Here is a 12,517-nt window from a genome sequence, read left to right on the forward strand (position 1 = left end):
GAAGTAACAAAATATTTTTAGGAGTGCTAGGCTACAGCACCATACACAATGAAGAGTACAATTTAAGATTTTCTTCTTTTTTTTTTCCCCCCTCTAAAAAGGATTAGGGGAAAAAAAAAAAAAATCTTTCAAATCCTGTTACTGTTACCCAAACCTTCACCCTACAACTCCCCTCTGCGCTTAACCAGCTCCAGAACTTATTTCTACTTATTATGAACTAAGCAGAAATAAGGATTAAGCACTTCATCAGGCACAACGAACAGCTCTCACTTACTGCATTTGATACATACTGGGAGTGAGAGATGCAAAATTTTAAATGCACCTACTCAAAAGAAGGAAAAGCCCATATCTGCTGTATATCAAGCAAGTACACAGGTCACCCTCACATATCAAGCTAAGCAATTATTTTGTGTTTGAGGAACAGTGTATGTTGAAATCAAAATACAGAAAGCACTAGTGCACTCACATGCACTTCCAAATGACTCAAAGGACAAACACAGAAAGAAGAAAAATGAGAACAAAATAACGGAAAACAGTCTGTTCACCAAGGGATTAAATGATTCATCTGTTGTTTTAAAAAGGAACCAATCCAGTTGTACTGGGGAATCTCCTTCGCCTGCAGGCCAGTAACAAGTGGCTGCCATCTCAGGAAATATGAATTCATCAAATAACTCTACAGTAATGACAAAGTTTCCTGGTGATTCAGAGAGTGGAAGACACAAAGCTACATTCCACAATTCAAAACAAACATTTTAAACAAAATAAACCCCAACTCAGATTGCCCACTGCAGTATAGACATGCTTCTCCCAGTGGAAGTCAAGCAACTATTTGCTTCCAAGCGAGGCAAAAACTGTTTAATGCATCACTAAGTAAAAATCAATTTTATTCTAGCCCCAAATGTAAAATCCATTTTGCTAAGATAACTTGATTTTCATGTTACCAGAAAATATTCTAATTTAGATTTATAAGACTTCTGCATTTTCTGAGAACCCAGCCATGGTGGATGTGATCTGATCCTGACAGACTGCGTTTTGTCTTTCTTACGGAGATCAATATTCGATCTCACAAAGCTAAGCATGACAAAATCTAGCATTCATTTATCATCCTCTATGATAACGCGAAGCCAGGCAGACACACCAAAGGATACCAGTAAAGGGAAGGAATTCACCCGTTGCTAATTTACGCCCAGAATGGCAGATTCAGGTACTGAAGCTCTCGGGAGCTCTGTCACAACCCACTGAAACGCAGCCATCTACTTCCACTGTGTGAAACGCAACCAAAGGGACCGTTCTGAGATTTTGGCACAGTCATACATATGGCGGTGATAAATCTGGTTCTTCATTATCTGCTGCAATTCCTATTGTAGCACATGCTACTAGTCCTCATCCTAACCTAAATGCCCATCCCTTCCTCCTGCAATAAACGCTGGGTGTATTTATGCACTGCATTCTCTCACTTGTAGTGCTGACAGAAAGATCTGTCAGAAAGAATGTACTCCTGATCCTAACTGACCATATTTTTTCATAGGATTTCTTAAAGTACACACAATAGAAGGATTTTCAAACTTTCAGAGTATCCATATTACTTAATATTGCGCTACATATTACAAATTGGATATTCTGTAATTTGTAATAAAAAGGAGATGTTATAAAAGTGACTGAAGTGCACCATTCCAGCCAGACATAAAATCCACTGTTGGCAGCTCCACCCCAAGAACCAGACACAATGGAGGGAATCGTTCTGAGAGCATAAACGTGTACACTCAGATAAAGTGCCTGATTAGTTAGTGGTTGGTACTATGTATCTGAAACAGGCTTTAAAAATACTTAAGACAGCAACAGTTGCATATCATTACCTATCACAAAAACACTAATCGCTAACCTTTGTCACCTGTACCGATTTCATGTTTGCCTGGTTGTCGATTATGAGACAAAACTGCGTTTCTTACCAGAACTCCTGCTTCAGATTCTTGATACAAATAATTTTCTGAGAAATGCATGAGTACTGTTATAAATTCTAAACTATCACTTTATTTAAAAGCAGGTTTAGAAATGAAGCGTCTCTTGGCTCTCAATTCTGGATTTACTCAAATCATAAAAACTAAGAAATATTGAATATTGTCAATTTTTATGCGTGACAAAATATTATCTAAAGAAAAAGTAAATAATGCTTTCAGAAACTAAAGATACTTTATATAAGATTATTAAATGCCTAAAGTGTCCTGGCGACCTACTCAGCTAAAACAATATATTCATGTAAGACTTGAAAACACTGAAAACTTCTTCATAACTTATAGTTTAGGAACAAAAAAAGCCAGGCTTTAGCTTATTGAGGGTTTTACTGGTCAGGGTAATACAGGAATAGACTTTCTTTAACTATGGGAACTGCATTTCTTCAGTATAAGAAGAAAGATCATTCACATCTGCTGCCTGTGAAATTTTCTAATGAGATCTGTACTGCTTCAAAGCAGGTGGAAAAAAAGTCACACACTTCTCAGTTTGTGTGATGGCTAAAAGTCTTCAAGGCATGGACTAAAGCAACACGGATGCCACAGTTTCTATAAGACTGTTAGGAATCTGTTACTACTCTTACATACCTGATTGCATTTCTGCTCTTAGTGAAAAGGTCACTGAACCAGTAGATACAATGAAGCCTTCCAGTATAAAAAGAATGAAATTAAATAGTTGGGGTTTTTTTCACTACGAATATCATGGTCTGGAACACTATGGTTTCCGTAATATTCTGCTTATTTTTTCAAAATAACTTTTATTTCTATAACTTTTCTGTTCTACAACATACAATATCTTGGTAGATCAATCATTAATTGCAGATCTAGTCATAGCTTTTGTGCTTTATTATGTATAGTTTCAAACAATTCCTCCCAGAACAATATTTTTAAAATACTTGATCTTGATACATCAGGAAAATTCTAAAAAAGCTTCTTATTTTGATGTTTCCGATTCAAGAAGTAAAATGGGCATTTCACCTCTTACTGTGAAACACATGACCTATAAAGGAACAGTTTTAAACCATCCTTTTGAATGATTGCTAAAGAGCCCTGTTATTGTCAAATAAACCTATCTGCTGGTTTGGCTAGGCAGCCAGAGTGAACGGGGGGCTACGCCACGTGCTCAGAAATAAGAAAAATATAGTAGTAAATAGGAGAAATGCAAATGCAAGTTTATCAAAGCAGGTTGAAACATGTTTTGTTATCAAGCACATTCAAATTGTCTTTAAACACAATTATTTTCTCTGTCAATAATCCTAGCAAATATGACCTGGGTTATTACCGTTACCAACATAATTTGCCACTGTTTTAATATACTGCATTACCATCCAGTAAAAAAAAAAACCAAACACAAACCCCACCAAACCCACCCCCAGCCCCCCCAAACCCCAAAACAAGAAACAAACAAACAAACCAAGCCTTATTAAAATAATTTTGTTAGGCTACAAACTGTTGAAAAAAAAATGCCAATAAAGGCTACTGTGTGCTATTCCTTTTGTTTCTTTTCTCTTAGAAACACAATATGAGAACTCCAGGTCCTGGACATCCTACCTATATCTACAGACACCTTAATACTGATTCAGCTGTAGAAGAGTACCCTACAACCTTACATCAAGATTCTAAAATGTATTTTGACAAATGCTCTATTTCTCACCATAACCATCAAACCTTAGCCTGGTTTGTATGTGCCTTCGGAGAGTGCCCTGTCATTAATTTTTGTACCTTGCTTGGATTACTACAATGCACTACTCACAGCATTTCCTGATTCCTTTACGTATTTCTGCAACTAGGTTCCTAAGGTTGATTATTAAAGTTATGCTGCAGATAGCTGCAAGCCCCTGTTGAACTCAGTACCAGCTGAAAGACTTGGTTATACAATTAGATGGGGCTGAGTCAAAGGCAGTGGTAGGATAGCTGCTAGCTATCCTACTACCTTTCTTTCTGAAAGGGGGCTTACATTGGCCTTGGCTTCCAATTAGCTTACTGCTCAGGCAGAGAGATCTCTTCTTTCATCAGGATCATGGTGAGTTTGCATTTACCCAGAACAAACCATATCAGACAGACCATCGCACCAGGACAGCTAATGCAATATATCTATAGAGGTGGCTTCACCATCAAAGAGCCTATAGTTCACCTTTTCTAAGCCTTCATCAGGGCACAGTGCAGAAACAAATTGCTTTTAGTCTCCCTCTGCTATTTGTCACAGGGTCCCTCTGTTCTACCATGCTTAGACAGACTTTGCTTTCTTCTGTAAGAGTTTGTGGTCTTAAGGTTTACATGAGCATCATCATTTTTTAGATCTTGCTGGAAAAAACAACCAAACACCAAAAACCCAAAACACTACTAGACTGACCTTTAGGCAACCAGCATTTTATTGCTCTGTGGTGAATGAGAAGAAATGGGATGCTTTGCATCAGCTACTAAATCACTCCATTAGCCAATGCATTGCATACAGAAGACTTCAGGGTCTGCTTATTTCTGCCTCATTTTTGGTGACAGCAATTAGCAGAAATTGGTCTGTTCACAGCATTTAAGTGTCTGATTCTTCAGGTACCATTCCTCAGAGCACAGTGATTAAAGCAAGCAGAAAAGATGTACTGTGAACTTGTGAAATAAATGCATGGCAGTTCTAGAAATACAGAAAGTCTGATGAACATACTTGTCTGTCACTGTTCACATTTTGCATACACTTCATGGTTATTGAGGAATATCTTCACAGCAAGTTTTCAAAGCACTGTAACTAATCCGTGTATATTCAAGTTTGTGACATTTTATAAGACAGCTGAACTTTTAAGAAGTCTTTCAGTGGAGTTTTGTTCAGATCCTAGAATAGTTGTCCATTTGCAGTTGAAGCCAATTCCTGCATTGCTACCACAACCAAATCTCATGCGGCACCTATTAATCTCTACAATTAATCTCTAACACATAAAAGCAATAGTAATGATTTGAGGTGCTTTATTAAAAATAACAAGCTACTGAACAGAGCCATCATTTTTAATAATTCTTTCAAAGAGTTTACAAAAACTTCACACACATAAATTACTAGTTTAAGTCAGTATAGCTGGCTTCTCTTAATCACTGCAATATACAGTACATATCTAGCGAATCTTTATGAAGTAAGTGTGAAGACTATACCAACAAATATGAAATATATGAAGGATGCCAGCAGCTGCCTGTAGTTACAGAGCAATGGCCTGGATCCTCCACTGGTGCAAATTAGAGAACACAGTTTAAAGGCTTCCTTATGGGCATTTCTTAAGATTAAGAAGCTGGTTTGATGGAAAAGCAGCAGCATGATTTCAGTCAGAAGACAGAAAAAGCAATTTACCTGAAGAAGGTGACAAAGAACTGCACCAGATCCATGATAGTATTGTGCTGTGAGAAGGCAATCTGCAAATAAAATAGAAGTAAATTACAACATTTTCAGAGTCAACAGCTCTTAGGCTAGGGCTTTATGGCTCCACGGATGATTAGCTTTAAGTGTGTGTGCACACACCTGCATTTACCATAAAGTGAGATGAGCAACTAAATCCCATGTCTTTGCCTGTGTTAAAATACAAACAATGGAATATGGTCTTTCTGTTGAAGTTAATAGAAATTTCCACCTAAAACTTGCCTGAGATAAACAATGAAAACAACATGCAAAATATTAAGAAATCATATTGATATAAATTGTCATCTTTATAGTCAACTGTTTTAATTATCACCATTTTCCATTTTAATAACAACAATGAAGCAATGTTTTAGAAATGACAAAAACCATCTTGTGTTTAAAATTACATTTAAAATACTTTAATTGCATAATATTCAAATTAATGCATATGCCTATTTGAAAAACAGATAAATCTGGTGAATAATAAAACAAACTATTTCAAAGCAAATTACTTTAAAGACAAAGTTACAAATATTCTTTTAGGCTACATATTTATAGCCTCACCAGAACATGCATTAGTTCAACTCCTTACTGTAATTTTTCACAAAGATTTAATAATTATCTCTAAGACAGCATATACACACAGACGCACATTCACACTTGCATGCAATAGAGCCTATAATTATTATTATAATTACTTTTTCCTCATGTTAAGAACTGTACTTAATATTTAAGTTATATCTACAAATATCCTTGAGTCCCTGTCTTGTTCAGTTTTTCATAGTGTGTAATTATCAAAGTGAAGATATACAAAATCTTCTACTTTGAATTGCACAAAGTGTTTATCTAAGTATATTCCCAGCCTGTTCACATAATTGTTGTTTTTAGAGATCTTCGTGCATTTAAGATCTGATCTTGACTAGTAATTACACCAAATTACTCTGATTCCCTTTCACAGCTGACTTGTGAACTTTTGAAATGATAACCCATGATACTCAATTTTTTTTTTTTTATTCTTTTAGGGCAAAGCTATAATGTAAACTTTAGTATTACAATGGTGTTACTGTGCCTTGGGCCAGCTAAACACAGCTAACCATAGGCCAGATTACTTGATAGTCTAAGGAAGAAACGCATGTAAACTGTGTCATTCCAGGAATAAGTACAGGTGGCACCATCATGCAAACACAAACACATCTCTGAAACGTCTTTTCTCCTTTCTCCTCACTCATAATGCACAACTGCAAGCAATGCACACTATTCTAGGAGCACTGGAATTCAGTACAGAAAGCAGGTATTTCAAAATTCTCAGCCCAAATTATCAGGGAAGATATTCGATAAATGAATCAGAATATAATCTAGTGTACTAAACTCCTTGAGGGCTATCTTCTATCTCCTCTCTAGAGAGGAAATCTAAATGTGCCTAGCTTAAGTAGATTGCTGTGTTTGGATCAGGGCAAAACTTACATTCTGGCCTGGAAGCCTGTGGAAAGACAAGAAGCTAAAGAACATGTGGGAACAAAGCAGGAGAGAGAAAGAACTCTCTGACTCACTACTCAAGTTTAATCTACAAAAGTTTTCACATTTGTCCAATATAAGCAGAAATTTTAAATTCTCAGAAACTTTAAGTTAGACTGCTGTGATGATGAATACTGTATCAAAATGAAGAGAGATGAGGGAGTAAAATTATGAAAAAGTTGAAGAGAAATTACAGAGTGGACAAAATTGTCAAAGTATCTGTTAATGCCAATGTAACCTTTATTTTACATAGAAAAGATAAAATCTGAGATGTGATCTGAAGATAAAGTGCAGCCCAAGTATAAACAATTGTTTAAAAATTCCTTGTATGAAAAACAAAGCTTTCTATATTCAATTTTTAATTTAAATGCAGGCTGGATTCCCTTCAAATTATATTTAGTATTCAAATTAACTGTTGACATTTCCAGAATGATTTTTACAAGTACCATACTTCAGAAAATGAACTAAAACAAAGAGAAAAAAACATGCCAATTTTAACAGAGTTCACCTTTTGTGACCTGTTAAAAAGCTATTTGTTGAAGGATCATTTATATATTGCATTACTTCAATTATTTTAATTCAAGGTGTCAGCATTCATTAAAAGAGACTGTTAGTTTAGAAACAACTACAGTCAAGGGAAAGTCCTGCAATCAAAACCTGCAATCTGATGACAATCATATCAGGAAAATATTGTATCATTTTTTCTAAGAAACTGTAGGACCTTTATTTTTCTTTTCAACACACAGCAAATATGAAGTAGGCAGATTTACAAAGATTTAATGATTTTATATGCCTATTAATGATTAAATATCATCTGCATATCCCTAAGTTCAAGATGGGATAGATTGCTTTTGCAGAAAAACAAACACAAAAGGAATTATTTTCCTTTTTCCACCTTCTATTAATCAAATAATCTACTTAAGACAATTGTAATGTTCTTTTGCTGCAGTTCATGTTTCCAGACCTAGGGAAGAAATTCTGTCTGTAAAACTTGTTTCATTGTATGGGATATTCTTGAAAGTACTCATACTTTAGAGCAAAACCACAGTAAAATATAAGGTTCCATCCCAGAAGTAATTTCAGATTTTAATCAAACATTCTCTTCTAATGATTACATGAGAGTTCATGTTTAAAAGATGAAGTACAGTATTTTCTGAAGAAACAGTACTATGCATCTTAGACTAATTTCAACACAGAATATTTACAAAAAGAATACATATTTTAATTATAAGTAGATCACAAAGGACCAAGTAAATGTCATGAATCTCAGCCTGACACAAAGAACCACAGTACAATTAAAAAGATTTATTTACATGGGTATTTCATCTAGATATGAATGTTATTGTCTTTTTTCTTGTGCCTACATAGACAAAGGACAAGACAGGGAAGATTCTTTCAACCCCAGGTTTTCACTTTGGACTTAAAAATGCTGGAGATTAATATCTCTTTTGTTAATTCATATCATGCCTAAGTAGTCCTCAGTTTCAGCAAAATGTCTAATAGACGTATGGATCCCACAAATATTATCTCTATCCTCTTACAAATGAAGATCAAGATAAATATCATCTCTATAATTTTCTATGGAATAGAATCACCAAGCGTCATGTGGAAAATAATTTTCTATGGCAAAGGAAAACCTCTATGTGTGAACACAGAATTGCCAGCATAAAACTATTTCCCTTGAAGAAAGAGGAACAATAACACCCCTGCTTTGCACAGCTTAACACAGAAAAATGGAAGTAGGATTACTTATAGTACTATAGAACATTACTTGAAATATGATTTCAGGAGCAGATGCTAATTCTTTCATTCACCAGCATTAGATTTCTACAAGAGAAGTTAGGACTGACATCAATTCGGCAGCTACAGATATGGCCATAGATGCAGACACATTTCAGTAACTGTCCATGATCTATACTTCTCTTCAAAGGCAATTTTATAGACAGCTATCTGTCATAAATGTTATTGAACAGTTTTCTCATCTTCACAGAAACCACTAGAAAACTTCTCATCAGCTAAAACAATTGGAGTTCTTTTCCCTGTTTGGCTAGCGTTATAAGCTTTCAGCAGGTTTATGGTCCAATACCATTACAGAAAATGCTTTGCAACATGAATAATGACAGGTTTTTAAAAAAAAATACAAAATGGATGTTTATTTTTTTAAATACTCTGCTATTGACAGCAAAGAAAAATAAATTAATTAGAAAATGTAAGGTGAATCAGAATTTATAATTTTCACAATAAGGACATCCAAAACTGCACCCCAAACAATTCTGAGGGCTTCAAGATATGCAACAAAATCTTTAGTCTGATTTCCTAACATTACTCAATTTTATTTTCCTTAAAAATTGGTTACAGTATTGGAATATCCCTTGAATGCAACCAATGCCATTTGATTTGTAGGTGACCTAAAGTCTTGTTATTTGCTGCTAAAAAACTACCAGCAGATTATTATTAGCTTATCAAGCCATAATGAATTTGCTGAAATGAAAACATTACAGGGCATAGGAATTCCTAGCTTTGTGCTCCATTAGGGCAAGGTCTAATCTTAACACCTGGTTCACAGAAAGACCTAGAAGGTGTTTGAGCTTTTTGTGTGTTAAAAAAAAAAAAAAATTGAGACAAGCTCCATCAAGAATGAAAACTGTCCTATGATTAGAGGATCTCCACCTTGAGCAATGTGACAAAAGATGAGGTTTTGTGAGGTAGTTTGAAACATTCTAATGGTGGTGAAACTCCAGCTACAAGGATTTATGATAACAAGGAAGAGTTGTATGCATCAATATTTTTTTCCACAGGATAAAAATGAGTCAAGTTCTGGAGCATGCAAACCCCTTTTAATGCCCAGAATAGAGGACTTCAAACCAAAATAGAAGTTGGGAAGATTCCTCATTTTAGTATATTAGATCATATAATATCTTTCTTGTGTGGAGTAGAGGGGATATGTGAAGGAGGAAGAAGAGTTGATACGGTAGGCAAGTTGTAATGAAAGAGAGAGATGGATAGTTTATAACCTGTGAAACATGAAGAGAGAAGCATGTGCAAGGGAACTATAACATGCCATAAAACTGGTACTTCTACTAAAGCCAAAGTTTTTTGTACCTTAGTCTTAAGGTTCATCTTGTGAAGGAGTTGTGAGGATCAAGACCTAGAGGTAAGAACTGCAGTGACTGTTTTATGAAAAATGCTCTATAATTAAACTCTGAGCAATTGCTTTCAACTTGGATTTACCTTTGAAGTCTGATGCTTCTGTATCAGACATGAAGAAGGACTTGTGTGTCTGAAAGTTTGTCTAACTTTTCCAGATATCCAGCTGCCTTAAATGATACAAACTTCTATCTACAAAGCATCTCACCATTTTAACTTTAGGAAGAGTGTTATCAGAGGTGCTTTCTCTATCAATATTTCTGGCTGCATTTTTATCTGGATGAACTAAAATACTAAAAAATATTTTTCAGTACAATCTTACAGCACACTACATTTGTATTCTATTAGGTCTAAGTAATCCAATACCAATATATAGAATAAATGTAGATACATTCTGAAATCCACAGTCAGAAAAACTCAGAGAGAATGAAAGGATTCCAGAGCAAAATGTGTTATATATATGTTCCAGCTCACAGTCTTAAAAGATAGAAAGGTACACGAAGTAAAAGCTGATAGGTGATAACTGAGCTGTGGTGATTGCACCAACAATGATTACTGATGTGTCATATCTTTTTTCTCTACCATGTTCAGGCCTTTGAAAAATGTTTTTTAAAAAAATAAACAAACATAAACCCCTAAGAAAGCACTTAAGATTGTTACATCACATGACCTAATTGGACGACAAAGCATTCTGATGTCTGACAAATCCTTTACAGCAACTGAGGATTCAAAAGCCAAATATCCAGCAGAATACGCCAGAGAGCACTGCGTGCAAGGATGCATTGCAACCAACATTTCAGTGTATGGTATTAGTTCATTTTTTATGTTTTTGTTACATGCATGATGTAGGAAATACAATTTACACTGAATAATGATGGATGGAATAGGTCTGTTGAAACAGGAACAACTTTTGAACACAGGGATGTTTCCAACGTTCAGAAGTTGATGTCTGCAGGAACAGATTTTTTTTTCCGCTGCTCTAGATACTTCTTTTTGTGTTCACTTTGACTTATCACATGCAGCATTAATACAGTCCTACAGAACAATAGGTCAAGATCTGTTCCACCACAAAAATGAGATAATCTTGAAAGTCTAACTTAGGAACATCTTTCATATGGAAATACTAAGTCTGGCCTCAGAATTTTGTGTTTTAGTTTGAAACATATAGGTGTCGAGAAGCTGTCTGCAGTTATCACAAAACCAATTTAGCAAAAGGAAAAAGACAGGAAAAAACCAGGCACAACAGGAATGCACTAAATCAAAATTCCACATTTGCAGTAAACATGAACTTAATCCATTAAATGGTTCATATATTCAAATAATGTACACAAAAAAAGCCATTTTAATCTATGCTCCATTTCATGACATTATCCACTAATGTAAACTATCTGCTCAGGCTCTCAGACAATGAACAAATACTTCCGTTAATACAGTTCTTTCAACTTCCACTGTTAATAAATTAAGAATGTACAAATAGGAGAAACTAAAATAAATACATGGTAAAACTCTTGTAGATGGTCTAATTATAGACCTGGAAACATAACACAATAAGGTCAGACATAACCCAAACTAAGCTGCCTGGCCTGTGTTGATTATGCATACTTAAACCCTACAGAATTATTACTTCCTTCAGTATCATCAAAACTGTAATTGAATTTCTTCTTGGATAAAACTATTACACACTCCCACACTGGTACAACGTATGTTCTGAAGCAAAAGACATGGATACTGACTGGTCACGGAGACTAACTCATTTTGTTGTCTAACCTCTTTTGCACTTTCTTGAGGAACACTGTTTGACTGAGGCAACTTTAAACAACAAACGTAAAAGACAGATGAGGAAAATGTTGTGTAGATGGGCACATTTTTGTGTATAACATTTTTATCAGGAAAATGGGAAAGATACTGAGATAATTTGGAAACAGGATGTTGGAAAATTTAGATACATAATAAATTTTCACATTTATTATTTGTTGTATGAAGTGAAGTTTAGATACATACTGTGCAGAAACATGACTGCAGAGACCCACATATATTAAAGATTTTAAAGACATTATTTTAAATATATTATTATGTACTATATCGTAATTGGGTGGGAAAAAACCTACAGTGCCACAGAATCATTTATGTTGGAAAAGATTTAAGATGACCAAGTCTACTTCCAAGTCCACCAATAAACCATGTCCCTAAGCACCACGTGTACAAGTCTTGTAATACCTCTAGGGATGATGACTCAAACACTTTGCTGGGCAGCCCATTCCAATGCTTGATAACCCTTTCGGTGAAGAAATACTTCCTAGTATCCAATCTAAACCTCCCCTGGTGCAACTTGAGGCCATTTCCTCTCATCCTATCACCCATTGCCTGGGAGAAGAATCCGACCCCCACCTGGCTACAACCTCCTTTCAGGCAATTGTAGAGCGCGATAAGGTCTCCCCTCACCCTCCTCTTCTTCAGGCTGAGCACCACCAGT

The 12,517-nt window shown here is 35.3% G+C and overlaps 1 protein-coding gene across 1 annotated transcript in view; it reads right to left on the reverse strand.

Annotated features, from left to right (window-relative positions):
• Positions 1-12,517, reverse strand: part of ATRNL1 (attractin like 1) — a gene marked incomplete at both ends in the record, with an annotated part of 304,322 nt that overhangs the window by 14,595 nt on the left and 277,210 nt on the right. Inside the window, one exon of the mRNA XM_009635895.1 lies at positions 5,338-5,399. Coding sequence (XP_009634190.1) covers positions 5,338-5,399 — 62 coding nt within the window. The remainder of the gene's footprint in view (positions 1-5,337; positions 5,400-12,517) is intronic.

The sequence above is a fragment of the Egretta garzetta genome, unplaced genomic scaffold, assembly GCF_000687185.1.
Source record: "Egretta garzetta isolate BGI_Z169 unplaced genomic scaffold, ASM68718v1 scaffold273, whole genome shotgun sequence".
NCBI lineage: Eukaryota > Metazoa > Chordata > Aves > Pelecaniformes > Ardeidae > Egretta > Egretta garzetta.